Source organism: Notothenia rossii (assembly GCF_949606895.1).
Source record: "Notothenia rossii genome assembly, chromosome: 10".
In the NCBI taxonomy this organism is placed as follows: Eukaryota; Metazoa; Chordata; class Actinopteri; order Perciformes; family Nototheniidae; genus Notothenia; species Notothenia rossii.
Window position 1 is genome coordinate 25,272,783 of NC_136908.1, and position 12,518 is coordinate 25,285,300.

General features: G+C 39.6%; 1 protein-coding gene across 1 annotated transcript in view; it reads right to left on the bottom strand.

Moving 5' to 3' along the window:
- Positions 1 to 494: 494 nt before the first annotated feature.
- The window catches only part of lypla2 (lysophospholipase 2), a 14,917-nt gene continuing 2,893 nt past the window's right edge, over positions 495 to 12,518 (bottom strand). Inside the window, exons 2-10 of the mRNA XM_079654298.1 lie at positions 9,857 to 9,949; positions 7,044 to 7,075; positions 6,100 to 6,165; positions 5,804 to 5,851; positions 5,584 to 5,654; positions 4,739 to 4,812; positions 4,527 to 4,628; positions 3,689 to 3,859; positions 495 to 976 (exon numbers count right to left, since the gene is read on the bottom strand). Coding sequence (XP_079510424.1) covers positions 926 to 976; positions 3,689 to 3,859; positions 4,527 to 4,628; positions 4,739 to 4,812; positions 5,584 to 5,654; positions 5,804 to 5,851; positions 6,100 to 6,165; positions 7,044 to 7,075; positions 9,857 to 9,934 — 693 coding nt within the window. The 5' untranslated portion in view covers positions 9,935 to 9,949 and the 3' untranslated portion in view covers positions 495 to 925. The remainder of the gene's footprint in view (positions 977 to 3,688; positions 3,860 to 4,526; positions 4,629 to 4,738; positions 4,813 to 5,583; positions 5,655 to 5,803; positions 5,852 to 6,099; positions 6,166 to 7,043; positions 7,076 to 9,856; positions 9,950 to 12,518) is intronic.

A 12,518-nucleotide genomic window follows, 5' to 3' on the forward strand; every position in this document is an offset into this window, starting at 1 on the left:
CTCGGACAGGCTGCTGTTTAGAATTTGTGTGGTGGGATGGAAACCAGATTCTGTGGGACTGACATTGAAGCAAAGCCATAGTTGGACAGAATTTCACATGGCTGAATTTATTTAATCTGGCCAAATGTACTCGTGTGGTGTAGCACAAAAAATGTAGGAGGGACAGGAAAAAGCTTGTGCAGGGTTTTATCAAACATTGTAATGGTTTGTAGCTTTGTTTCTATCTATGCTCTGATTGTAGTAGTTTACCATGCATTTATTAAGCAAGACAATAAACTCCCCTTTCCTAAACTTGTGCATTGGACAGATAATATGTTTGCTTATTCAAATCTGATTGAACCAAAGAAAAAAGGTAAATTCCTGACTAGGAGTAAATGTGTTGCATCCCATTCCGTGTGGAAATGATTGGGAAGTGAAATTTGGTCTGACTGCACCCTAGCATGGTGGTTAACAGAATCATGTAGCTGTTAACCTGCTTATGTGACTCAATGTGACTCAATGTCTTACACATTGACACAGCAATGAAAGACCGAAAGCAAAAGAGGATGTGACAGCTGGAGGTTAAGATGAGGTAAACATTTGATAGTGTGGAAGCGACTGACAGAGGTGGTTAAAATAAAACCAAAGGGAATGTATCATGTGAGTTTAGTATTCTCCCTCCGAAAGGCTAAGACTTGTGAGTGTTAGCACTTATCAATGCTAGAATAAATCAGTGCATTTTCAGTATGAGTGTCTGAAGGACTGCATTTGAGAGAAGTATGTTATGTGTAGCAGTATGGATCAAATCAATTAAATGTGTGTGCGTGTTTGTCATCTTGCTGATGTGTGTGGAAGAGGGGTGCTCATGGCTGTTTCCTGTGGGAGAATGGCGGATCAGGCGTGAGAGGTCAGTGTCTCAGAGGGTCACAGTGGGGGTGAGGTGAGGTCAGACTCGGGGCATATACTTCTCGATAAATTCCTTTACAGTCGCCATCTCCTGCAAGAGAGCAAAGAAAATGTTGGTACATTGAAGAAATTAATCAGATGATACTAGAGATGTCCCGATCCGATCACGGGATCGGGTATTCAATGTTACAAAACAAAAATGACCATGTTCAAGTCGTAAAGTCATCCTGAGGCCTTAGTTTTGGTTTCAAATTACACAACATCATGTATGTGTTGCTTCTTTGGGGCTTGTTTTCATAGAGCTGGTTGCTTATTTCTCTCAAATCTGGCAACAGAGTGGGCAGGGCGCAGTGTCTAATTGTAGCAGTAAGCTAACGAGTACTGATAAGCTTTATTTTGTTTTGATCCAATGCTGCACAACTGAACTGATCCAATGCTGCTGTGAAAAAAAGGAAGCTATATCCATGTTGGATAGAATATCTTAATATAATAATATAACCTTAAGGGACAACTCGAATGCTTTTTTTCTTTTTTTTTCTCATAATGCATTGCATAAAGATCGGATCGGGAAAAATCGGTATCGGCAAATTGTCAAAATCAAATGATCGGAATCGGATTGGGAGCAAAAAAAGGTGATCAGGACATCCCTAGATGATACTGTTACTGGAACAATTAAATTAAGTGTAACCATTTTTAACGCTTAAGGCTTCTACTAAGGGGTTTAAATGATGTTTCACAAATATTTTATGACATCATTATTGTGGCTGTAAAAATTATAATTTTGGGATTGGAGCTAGACTGCCAAATTAATCAGAATCGTACTTACTTACCTAATTATTTGTGTTCTAGTATAACTAATGTGTGCTTTTCTTCTCTATATTATTAAGTTATCTGTATTATTGCATGCCTTTTTTATTACCTGCTATGACACTTTTTGCTGTAAAACTGTACATTTGGTGGGACTAATAAAGGATTTCTGATTCTGATAAGTTAAAGTACAAGTGTGCACATTCTACTTCAATTTATATTATATATTATAAAACGGACAAGTCAAATCAAGCAATCTGATTGGTTCTTAGCCGTGATATACTGAGCGTATACCACGGGTAGAATTGTAAATTACTTTTCACAACAAGTCAGTATCCCTCCGCGTCTGAGAAAAACAGTATACCGTTTGCTTTTCATACTGGAACAAGAAAGCAGCGGAGAAGTAACGGGGCAGAAGCCCTCCTTTTTGACGCAGCGGTCCAGACATAGACATCAAACGCCAAAACATATTCAGTGTGCAGTTCCTTTGGCATTAGGGCAGGGATATCTAGATACTTTTGAAGGTTTAACATAATGAATTGTGCTACTTTTAAAGCAAGCAACGATGTTTTCAAATCTGTAATCAAAGAGGTCCGCAAAAACGCTATCGACCAATCAGATTGCTTGATTTGACTTGTCAGTTTTATAAATATATTAAAATTTCTTCCGTTACGAAACAAATTTACAAAGCATAAAATGGAAACATTTAAGATTAACTTCGACCTCCGGGGGGGTCTTACTATATGGAGGAGTGGATTGAGCAGTGCCGATCTCCAGAAAAAAAGCACCTAAACTACGACATGCAGAGCTACGTGAAGAGCAGGTAGACCAACTGGAAAAGTAGCACCATTCAAAAGCTTTCTGATGCGGGTCTTGAAACAAAGAAAGCAGAGAAATTATGACCGTTAGTGGCCACAGGTGCGAAAGCTCTCTCCAGAGCTACTGGAAGCCCAATCTCGGGGACCGGAGAAAGTGGAGCAATATTCTCGCCACACCAAGCAACAGCCTCGAACAACCTCAACCTATACAAGTGAACACGTAAGCCATGCTACTGATGCTTGACAGTTTTTCAGTGGATGCACAATAAACAGCAACATACACATTAATGTAAATAAACAGCCAAATAATGGATCAACGCTCTCTGTCTAATATGTTCGCTTGCTGTTAGTGTTGTTGCATAGCAACCACCTTGCACTATGTTTTGTGCAGAAGGCAACGGAGGGACTATTTTATTTTGAACATCATTATTTACTAATAAAAACTATTTAAATTAGAGTGTTTATTTTTCTTTCATATTGCCACACTTGGTAACCGTTTTATAAAAGCAATAGCTCACTTCAGGCCGTGATATATTGCTTAAATATATATATATATAAATACATACATATTGTGCAAACTGGAGAGCAACTTTTTTTATCTTCAGTGAAAATCTAGTTTTTTTTAAGGCTATACGTAAAACAATTTGTGTTGCTATAAGCTGAATATTTGGTTGCATTAAACCACGTTGTTCCCTTTGGGACTTTACAACACTGGGGTTATTGGAAATGTTGAGATCACAAAAGTCAAAAACAATCCTACCACCAATGGAGTCTTATTCTACAAATAGTGTAATACTTAAAATATAAGTGCAGTCTATCTTTAACTGCAACTGTGTAGAAATAAAAGCATTACATGGGAATTTACAAGAAAAAAGTTTGCATTGAAGACAGACTTAAGTGAGAAAGGCCTCAAAAATATGCAAAGAGAGAGGGAATATTTCAGGTTTCTGGAATTGGAATTCAAATTTATTTTCTGTCAAGAACATTTTTGGTGACCTGTAGGTAGAGCACTATTAAAGCTTTTAAGGGCATGACACTTTGGTTGAGAAATATTAACATTTTGTAAGGAAATATCTGGTTAAAATCTGCTGTGGTTTGAGAAAGAGCTGAAGTTTACACTTTGTAGAAACCTGCTGAACATTCATCTTTTTCAAGACACACACAGTAGAGTAGAGTACCTGAGGGCAGGAGCTGTGAGAGAGCCCTGGGTAGGTTTTGAAGGTGATCATCTGAGGGTTGACTATGGTTTTGAGCTTTTCTGCCGTCATGCCACCAAACCTCACTGGGATCATGCCGTCCATCTCACCGTGGCACTGCAGGATGGGGATGTTCTTGTGGCCGCTGGAAGCCTGCAACACACACACACACACACACACACACACACACACACACACACACACACACACACACACACACACACACACACACACACACACACACACACACACACACACACACACACACACACACACACACACACACACACACACACACACACACACACACACACACACACACACACACACACACACACACACACACACACACACACACACACACACACACACACACACACACACACACACACACACACACACACACACACACACACGAAGAAATACCTTTTAAAATAATATTTATTTTATACTAGTACATTTTTGTATTTGTTTGCTAAAAAAGATTCCTTGCACTCTCTTTTTTTCCCCTTTGCTTATGTTTGATACTGCTGTCAAAAAACTAACCTCTATAATATATATCATCTGTTTTACTTCGGTACATCCACATGATTTTACATACATACGTATAAATACAAATACTTGTATTTATTTAGTACAAATATAAACCCTAATATTAACACTCTTCTTTGAGTCAGTGAGAATATTTGGAAAATCACAAAAAACACAATTCAAATGCTAGGAAAATCAAATAAAGAAGCCAATTCAACTATTGAACAAGTTTGGATTGAGGAGGCAGAGAACCACAACCTCTCCCAATTATGATAAGTAATAACTGTACCGATGGGAAACTCCTGTGGAGCGGCAGCCAGCAGCTGAGGGCCACGACGCCGGCCAGCTGATGCTGGCAGGTCAGGGCGGTGTACAAGGACAAGGCTCCACCCTGAGGAGGGGTGCAGGAAGCAGAGCGTTATTAATCCATACTTCTTATTACATTGATTCAGAGATATTTCTCTTGTGGAATATAACACATGGTAAGATATGAAGTCCAACCTGAGAGAAGCCACCGAGCATTATACGGTGTGGAGGGATCCCATTTTTCACCTCATGTTCGATTATGGCCTTGACTAGAAGATAGCAAGAACAAATGTGTGTTATTCAATATATATACAAATATAAAGCTTTTTAAGATTACATAAATATCAGTTTTTCTGATAATCCAGGAAGAATATTTACAACAGAGAAGTTTAGTGCTCACGGCAACCCGTTTATATCTTTTACTTTTTCGTTTAGGATATGCTTCGGGCGTACGTTTTATGAATCGCTATGAGACAACATGAAAACGGGATTGTTCATTTTAAATATAATTATTTTAGTGATTTCTTTCAATGAAGCACCACATTGTGCATTTCTTGTGCAGATCAAGCATTAAAAAAACCTATTGGTTCAAATTTAGCATTTTCCAAACGTTCAAGACTGTGTGAACCCTTAATGTATAATGCAGATTGCCAGGGCCGCCCCACCCTACAGATCGATCACGCAGACTCCACTAGAACCCCCCCCCTTCGACGCTCGCGACACAGAGGGCCTCATATAACTTTGCGTGGGGCCACAAGTTGGCCAGGGGCGGCCCTGCAGATTGCCCTTCCTTGTCACACTGTATTTAAGGTGTTGTTATGCTCTATGACCACCAGAAGGGGACTCAGATCCTCAGAACATTTCTGATAGTTAGAAAATCAAGTTGAAAACAAAGGGTCGGAAATGAATTTGTTTTATATAAAGTGTTAACAGGTGAGAGGTGTACTGTAAAGATGCGATGAAAATGTGTCAAACATGAAGAGGTGGACGCAGTTTGTGTGTTTCAATCATGTAACATCACAGTGCACACTTAAACTCACTGTTGTCTGCTGCCTTCTTGATTCCAGATTCATCCTCCGCGGAGTCAGGACTGAGACCCTTTAGATCAAACCTGCACACAGGAAGAGACGAGCGTTGAAGGGAACTCAAAAGATACAATCGCATTGTTGTCAATGCCACTATGGGAGCCTATTGTGGTTTCCACGGAAACAATAGCATACAGTGTTGGGCTAAAAGGCTGTTTTCATCACGCCAACTCACCACGCGGGCATCATCGCATTCATGTTGAGAGTGACGGGAATCGGGGGCCTGCGAGGGGCAAAGAGGGAGGGAGAGAAATGAAAACACGAATCTTAGATTAGGAGTCCAGCTGCAGATAAATGCAAGTGCATTGTTTGACCTAAAGTGCAAATTGGCTTTAAAATAGAGATGTAAATTGTGTTTTTGTTCACACAATCATGCAAATTATTGATCAAATAAAATGTTATGTAAGAATTCCTTCCATCCCACAAAAAGAAGCAGAATAAGATATCGGAGAAGGGGAAAAAAAGACTTACGCGTGGGGGCAGATGAACTTGACGTGAGGCAGCTGGATCCCCGTCAAAGTGTCGGCCCACCCATGCCTAAAAGAAAACAGAGAGAAAATAACTCTTTGTTATTTTGCTGAAGCTGGATGAGAAACAGATAGGCAGTGTATCAAAACCAGAATGTGTAACAACTTAGTACAACACTGTATATGGCCTACAAATAAAAAAACACTTCATTTGCACTTGAGGTACAATTAAGCACCTTAGAGGAAAAACACCCACCAAAGGAGTTTTTTTAATATCTGTATTTATTGACACAATCGAACCTCTGTGTAAGTGAGTCACCCAGCATGGAGTGATGGTTTGAGAGCCTTTTAAATCATTTATTCATGTTTTTTTGTCAGTGGTTTATTATCAAACTACATGATTGAGCCCCAAGATCTCCGTGACGCCGAGTCCCTCACAGTCTTTCAGTCCCGCCTCAAAATACATCTTTTCAACTCTGTCTACCAATAAGCCCCCCCCCCCTCTCAATCAACTTCCTCTTGACTGCCTTTTTTTGTTTATTTTATTTGACTATATTTACTTGTTTGCCTGTCCTTGTTTGTCTACCTTCCCTCATACTGTAAAGCGTCTTTGTGTTGTGAAAAGTGTTATATAAATAAAATGCATTATTATTATGATTGAGGGAATCAATTAAACATTTTGGCACCAAACCACTCTATGCATATTGGGCGACAGGTAGAATAACAACCAGGAGCCGGTTTAATAAAAATAAACAGATAGACGTCCAAATGTATCTGATGCACAAAGCTAGTAGTTCTTGTCTTTCTTGTATAGAACTCATTTTACATGAATGAAGATACAGTATTAAGACATTCATTAAGATAACACCACACTTCACTAGTGTCAATTAGAAAACAGGTTTATTACATTGTTCATAGTGGCTGCTTTAATAAATAAACACCACTCACCCTGAGTCTCCCAACCCATGAAGGAATATCACCTGCAGCACAGAAACAGGCTGGTTAGAACATTCTCTTTACACTTTATGACAATATGCACAAAGAAACAGGGAACATTAGTTCTTTTTTCATTGAGGTTCAAACAGCTGACCAGTGGTAGCAAATGTGAAACATAATGTTAACAGAATGATTTATTGATCAAATAAAATGCTAAACTGTCAATGTTTTGAATCCTTTCTTACAGCAGATAAAGGCTTGGAAAAGAGGATTTGCTTCTTTCTTTTTTTATAATCATATGTACACTATTACTCCATTATTAGATTGCTTTTGATGTATTGCAGACTTTACGGCAGCACGAAACTATTGATTTTTAGTTGGCGAAATTAGTTTAATTTCGCCACACATTTAAATCCATCTAGCTCCGGTTCGCTCGACATCTACTGTGAGACGCCAGGACACAACAGATCATATGAAGACGGATTGATGAAACGCCAGATTATGATAACAATTACGTTATAAAAAAAGAAAAAGAAAAGCACATTCAAATGACTAACCTTACAAAAAACACAAGGGATCAAATTAAGCATTTTCATACAAACCCTCCACATACAAAGATACTGAGAGGCTTCTGATAGGGACTTTTCACTTCTGACACATTAATTGCTGGAGGGAAAAACCCCAAATAAACTCTCTTTGAACTTGGAGATATTTAATCACATTACATCTGTCTTGTAGTCCACAATGTACTAGTGGTAAGCGTGCATTTCTGTTCCAAAAGAGAGAAAATCAGGTGCCAATCTACAATTCTTGCCAAGATACGGCCTCATTGGCAGTTTCCACAAACGCTGCTCCCCGCAAAGAAACCATGAAAGGGAATAACAACAATTTAGAAATCTGGCAATTCCCTGCTCGCTGGCTGAAAATCAGACACTCAGCTGTCTTTGCTCTGATCAAAACACATTTCTTCCATGTAGGGTTTGAGTGGAGCGCGGCTTTGATCGTAGTGTTCAACAAATCCCCGCTCTGTACCTGACAGCGGCTCAGATCCAGAGCATCTGAATGTGTGCTCCCTGTACTGTGCTTGTTACACCGCCTGCTACAGGTGTTGCATTTTCTGACACTCTCGCATGAGAAATTATGTCCTGATTCTTTTTTAAAAGCCCTGCCAGAATGTAAAATAGTAAGCAAATGGGCAGCATCAATTATTTAATTAATGATCCTTTACTGCAGCCTTTACAAATTAAACTAGTATAATCAAACTTTAATGACATAATGAAGAAAGAAATGATGACTAACTAAAAGCATTTAGCTGCTAGTTACTATGGTTTCAGGTGAGATGACCCAATACAGGGGGAGAGAAACTACCAGATTTTAGCCTTTGCAGACCATTTACATGCATTAAGACTTAAATAACATACTACAGGAAAGGGAAAGCATAATAGGGCCTCTTTAACGTGTTATTTTCAAACCAAGGATCGTGTTTTTACGTTAGGCTAAGGCAGCGTTTCTCAAAGTGTGGGGCGCAGAGATGTGATAGGTGGGTTTGCGAATGGACGCGATGAACGGGAGATTATTTTTTTGTATTTAATTATTTTTTTGGGATCTCAGGCCGGAATCGAACCTGGGTCCTCGCGGGCGGTAGTGGATTGTTACAGCCGGAGACTCGCAACGGCGGTGGACTTTCACAGCACCGCTGCGCTGGGCCTGCTGGAGCCGCCAGAGCCTCGCAACGGCGGGTGTTTGCGGCGGCGGATGCGGTACCGGCGCAGTGAAAGTCCAAGGCCCACCTATGCCAGAGCCAGCGGCCCACCAACGGCAGCGGCCCACCGGGAAAAGTCCCGAATCTCCCGATGGCCAATCCGAGCCTGCTCACACACACACACACACACACAACTGAAACCAAAGTCATTTACAGACATATGTAAAAATCTCTCACACACACACACGTGAAACGCTCTCACACACAACAGCATTGCAGTCGGGAAGAAAAGCAATGTGGAGCGGCACCTCACCACTTCATACGGAGTTTAACCGTGACACTTTTTGAAATCCCTAGGGTTTTCGGACCCCCCCAGACCCCCCCAATAAAGCAAAACTGCACGTTTCAGAGTGGCCTTTTATTGTGGCCAGCCTAAGGCACACCTGTGCAATAATCATGCTGTCTAATCAGCATCTTGATATGCCACACCTGTGAGGTGGGATGGATTATCTCGGCAAAGGAGAAGTGCTCACTATCACAGATCTTTTCAGATTTCTGAACAATATTTGAGAGAAATGGTTATTTTGTGTATATAGAAAATGTTTTAGATCTTTGAGTTCATCTCATGAAAAATGGGAGCAAAAACAAAAGCGTTGCATTTATATTTTTGTTCAGTCTATATATATATATATATATATATATATATATATATATATATATATATATATATATATATATAGTTTTGTTGTCTTTCTTTTTTAAATAAAAATAATATAATGTATTCTATTTTGGATTTATCTTTATTTCATTGTTTTTCCTTTGAGTTTAATTTTCCTAATTTTTTATTGCATTGTTTGATGTCAAATGAGTCAATTGAATAAAGGGATATTATACACATGTGCATACATGAGAAAAGGCTCATCTTCTAGCCAAAAGTATAGAGGATTGGATGTAAAAGTACTGGTTTTAATATCCCTTAAAAATGACTGTCTGATGTACTTTAAATGGAGCGGCAATAGTATTGGAAGTCACTCAGACATCTCCTCTCTACCAGCTCTCAACTGCTCCGTGATTGTAAGATGCTCTGAGTAATAATATGCTAAGTTTTCCAGTTTCCACTCACCGCCGCAGTCTCCTTCTCCATCCCAGACACCGTCACAGCCTCGGCGAGCAGCGGAACAGACATGTTGTTGCCACACATACACTGTGAGAGGTACTGCAGGCAGAAGAGAAGACAGAAAAAGGGTCAGCTCAGTGCGAACAGTGTGGACACACAATAAATATGCTGTCATGTGCATTAGGACTCAACAAAGAGCTTTTATTTAACTCATACATTTCAGAGCAAATTGCTATATGTCCACATAATTCAAGAGCCTACTGCACATATTAAACATAAGACTATTCACATGACAGATATTAAAGAATCCACTTACAGTTCAGACTATACATATTTTTATTTGCGTGGTTATAGGGAGGTTAGTTAGACCCTTATCTACAGGAGCATTTACTGGATGCTAAATGATTTAAAAAATACAATATTATTTTACGCTAATCAACAGTCAACATTTCTTCGAATGAATCAGCCCCGGGAACTTGATTCATTTGATTACACATATTACCAACATTATTTATTCGCTGTGTTTTTAATCTGCAACACAAGCAGTGGCGGCGCCAGATATTTTCTTTTGGTGGTGCTGTGTGGTAGCTTTGCGTTTCATAGAGGGCGTTCAAACATTTAGGGTTTCCCATTAATGTCCCGGGCGCTACAGTGGAATTTTCTATTGCAACAATCCCCACGCAAATACACGGTGTACCCGCGACAGTTACAATGAAGGCTCGATAATCAGCTCACGGCATATAGGTGTAAGCAGGGGTAAAATGCTATTTTATTTTACAAGTGGGTGGTGGACCTGACCGGGGGCATGTTCCCCCGGGAAGATATATTTTTTTAACTATTGAAGTTAAAAGCATCTATCTGGTGCTTTGAGAGCAAATTGAAGAGATCTATGGATACCTCTCTCAACACCCATTTGAAACAGAACTGTAAACAGATTTACTTTTTCTTTATGGATATTTACAAATCACTCCCCTTTCAAACTTTATTCTTGTTTCACTGTCATTTAGTATTTCATACCTGTTTTTCCATTTATGCTCTTATTTTTGTATACCTATAATGATCATATAAACGTGTGCCTTAGAAATACTTATTTACATTAATCGTGACCAAACCATTGAGATAACTTAGACTAAAGTTAACTAAACACTGAGAGAGTCCTAAAGTTACTTGACCTGAGGTTATCTGAGACTCTCAGTCTGACAGGAGAGGGTTCTCCCTCCACCTTGTTGTTGAAAAAGCTCCTTATATCCGTTAGCGTAGCTAGCACCAAATGCTAACCACAACGATCTCCGGTACCGGTGCGCGCGCGCTCTCTCTCTCGTGCATGCACACAAAATGGCTCGTGCCACACACACACAGAGCATGAATGAAACACAGAGACCCAGAAGTAGGCTACTTGTACTGTAGCATATTATTTTCCAATAAATCCTTTTTCTAATTATGAATTTCTCACATAAAAAAAAGACACATTTCTTGGGGGTGCTATGGCTATCCTCTGGGGTGTTTCAGCACCCCCTAGCGCCCCCCCTGGCGCCGCCACTGAACACAAGTGAGATGACCAACGTCAATAAACCAGAGAAGGACATCATTTCAATATACGAAATATTTTGATCCCCCCATTTTTAAAACCGTCAGTTTAATTTCCCTCTTTAGCTACATACAGCCTGCCTTACCCAGGGTTGATGAAGTTATTCCGAAAAAGGTGAAAATATAATTAATCGACTAAAAAACACTGGCAAATAGAGTTTTTTGACCTAAAAGTTACCTATCATTTCATAGTCCCAAGTCTTAAAAACAAATATGTTTGATCTGTATCATGATAATTAATAAAAGTATTAGTTTATGTAAAAAGCAAATTACTTTCCATAGTATCTATATCAGTGCTGGCCTTAATTGGTTCATAAATTGAACAATAATAAATGCAGCTCTTACTTTTATAATAGAAAGCATGATAACTTTGGTCATATTGTATAATTTAGAAAAACAATAAGAAACCTATATCAATTGTAGGGTATAACAGGGTTCCCTTAAGCACAAAAACAGTTTTCAATTCTTTTTTTGCTAAAGAATAAACATGTTTATTACATCTTACTTTCTTGTAAGCTGTTTGCAAAGTCAAAACACTAAATGTTCTAATAAGCAGGATGTTGAAACAAGAGGAGCTTGGAACAGGTTATTTGCAGAGGGTGTAATGGGCAGTGTGGTGTACAGTTGTATCGTCATGTCGTTTTAGACGACACAACAGACACAATGACCAGCTCACAGTCATTTACAACTCTGGCTGGTCATCAATGCAGCCATTCAGTACGCAGACAGAAACAACAAAGCCACACACACACACACACACACACACACACACACACACACACACACACACACACACACACACACACACACACACACACACACACACACACACACACACACACACACACACACACACACACACACACACACACACACACACACACACACACACACACACACACACACACACACACACACACACACACACACACACACACACACACACACACACACACACACACACACACACACACACACACACACACACACACACACACACACACACACACACACACACACACACACACACACACACACACACACACACACACACACACACACACACACACACACACACACA